At 39.1% G+C, this 2,197-nt stretch overlaps 1 protein-coding gene across 1 annotated transcript; it reads right to left on the bottom strand.

Moving 5' to 3' along the window:
- Positions 1–408: 408 nt before the first annotated feature.
- On the bottom strand, positions 409–1,326 carry LOC115082048 (olfactory receptor 1E5-like). The gene has a single exon (XM_029586312.1). The coding sequence runs from the start codon at positions 1,231–1,233 to the stop codon at positions 409–411; it is 825 nt and encodes a 274-aa protein (XP_029442172.1). The 5' UTR covers positions 1,234–1,326.
- Positions 1,327–2,197: the final 871 nt, after the last annotated feature.

The raw sequence follows: 2,197 nt of genomic DNA, 5'->3' as shown, positions 1-2,197 counted from the left end.
CTCATAAAAGCAGGCCTGCAGTTTGAGCAGGATTAAAAAGGTTTATTAAATTTACTTTTACATGTTGGATACTTACATAGACATCATTTTTTAATTCAATTTCAACATTTCGTTGGCATTGGCAATGATCAAGAAGGAGCATCCTCACACAGGTTGCACATTAAAGCACAAAGGGTCTTGTATCTACAGCACTCTGATGCATTGTTCATACAGCAGAAAAGTCAGGAAGCAGATATTAAGTCTGGACAGGGTAACTACATATTATCAATTTTACTTATATGCATTGGAAAGTTTCACAGAATTATTATTATGAAATGAAGTTCAATTTTTCATTTTTGTTCAGAATTTTAAAAGGAACATTCATACATGAAATATGTAGATTAGAACACAGTAAAAGATCTTTTGGCTTTACGAAAATTGTTTTTTATTAAAAACAAAAACTCCTCTTAGGGCTTCTTTTACCTCTCTATTTTTCAGGCTGTAAATCAAGGGGTTCATCATAGGAACCAAAGCAGTGTACAACAGAGCAAAGAGCTTGTTTTGATGCAGTGACTGCATGGTTGTTGGTCTCACATACAAACACATTATGGTCCCACAGAAGATAATAACGACTGTGAGGTGGGAGGAGCAGGTGGAGAAAGCTTTGCATCTCCCCTCTGTGGAATGGATTCTCAGGATGGTGGAGATGATGTAGACATAAGATGTAAGAGTTGCAATAAAGCAGGGTAGTGCTGCAAACCCCCCCATTAGGTAGGTTATAAATTCAATGGCAGAGGTGCTAGAGCAGGAAAGTTTCAGTAATGCTGAGAGATCACAGAAGAAATGATTAATCTCATTGGATCCACAATAAGAGAAACCAGAGAGAAGGACAGTGTGTGTGGCAGGGAACAGAAATCCAAAGATCCAAGTGCATGTGACCATCAGTCCGCAAAGTCTCTGATTCATAATCACAGCATAATGCAGGGGGTGACATATCGCAACATAGCGGTCATATGCCATGGCTGTAAGCAAAAAAAACTCTTCGCATACTGAAATCAGGAAAAAATACACCTGTGTAAAGCAGCCAACTGCAGAAATACGCTGCCTCTTCCTTAAGAAGATATCCAGCAATTTGGGGAGAGTGACTGAGGTGGAAGAGATATCAAGGAAGGCTAGGTTACAGAGGAAAAAGTACATGGGGGTGTGCAGGCAAGGGTCCAGGCACGTCAGGGCTATAATAGTGAGGTTCCCCATCAGGATGATCAGGTAAATCAGTAAAAACAAAATGAAAAGTGGAACTTGTAGGACTGGAAATTCAGGAAACCCCAGAATGATGAATTCTGAAACTGTGGTGATATTTTCATCTTCCATTGATTTCTGTCAGGAGAAGAGATGCAAAAAATGAAGCAACTGAAATTCCCAGCTCATTTTCTGACCACAGGTGCTATAGGTGTGAAATATGTTCCCCACTGAGAAATACAGAATATCCATAGGGATGTGAATCGTTTTTCAACGATTAAAATTATCGTCCGATAATGTTTATATCGTCTTAAATCGTTATAGAACACGATACAATAGAAATTCTAACGATTTATCGTTAAAAATCGTTAAATCGTGTTAGTGCGCACTAACTCGAGTTAGTGCGCACTAACTCCCCGTTAGTGCGCACTAACTCGATTTAGTGCGCACTAACTGAAAATGATACAAATAAACACTTTCCAGGTCACTGAAGGTCAGTTAGGAATGAATATGTGTTCCTATTGGCTGGCTGCCCTCTTATCTATTGATGTTACCAAGGTTACCACTGAGGTGAAGGTTGGGGGGATGGGAAATGGAACTGGAAACTAACGAACACCAACAGAAAATGAAACAAAGTGTTCACACTTCCCAGGTCAGTAAAGGTCACTTAGGAATGAATATGTATGTATGTATTCCTATTGGCTGGCTGTGCTCTTATCTATTGATGTTACCAATATGGTTGGGGGGATGTGAAATGGAAACAGTTGGAAGCTTGACAAAAAAAGTAATGTAATGATCAGCACTCACGTGACTAGAACTTGTTTGTTTATTATTTTTGTTAGCAGGCACCTGAAATGCTAGTGCATGTTGAATTTGCCAATCACTGTGCATTTTAGAAAGGTGGTCCTGGCTGGAACTGTACACAGTTCAAATATATGTAATTGATTGTTGGTAAGTGTATTTTTTAAGTAGCCACACT

The sequence above is a fragment of the Rhinatrema bivittatum genome, unplaced genomic scaffold (assembly GCF_901001135.1).
Source record: "Rhinatrema bivittatum unplaced genomic scaffold, aRhiBiv1.1, whole genome shotgun sequence".
Taxonomy (NCBI): Eukaryota; Metazoa; Chordata; class Amphibia; order Gymnophiona; family Rhinatrematidae; genus Rhinatrema; species Rhinatrema bivittatum.
The sequence above is the reverse complement of the archived record's forward strand: the minus strand, read 5'-3'. Positions and strand labels throughout refer to the sequence as shown.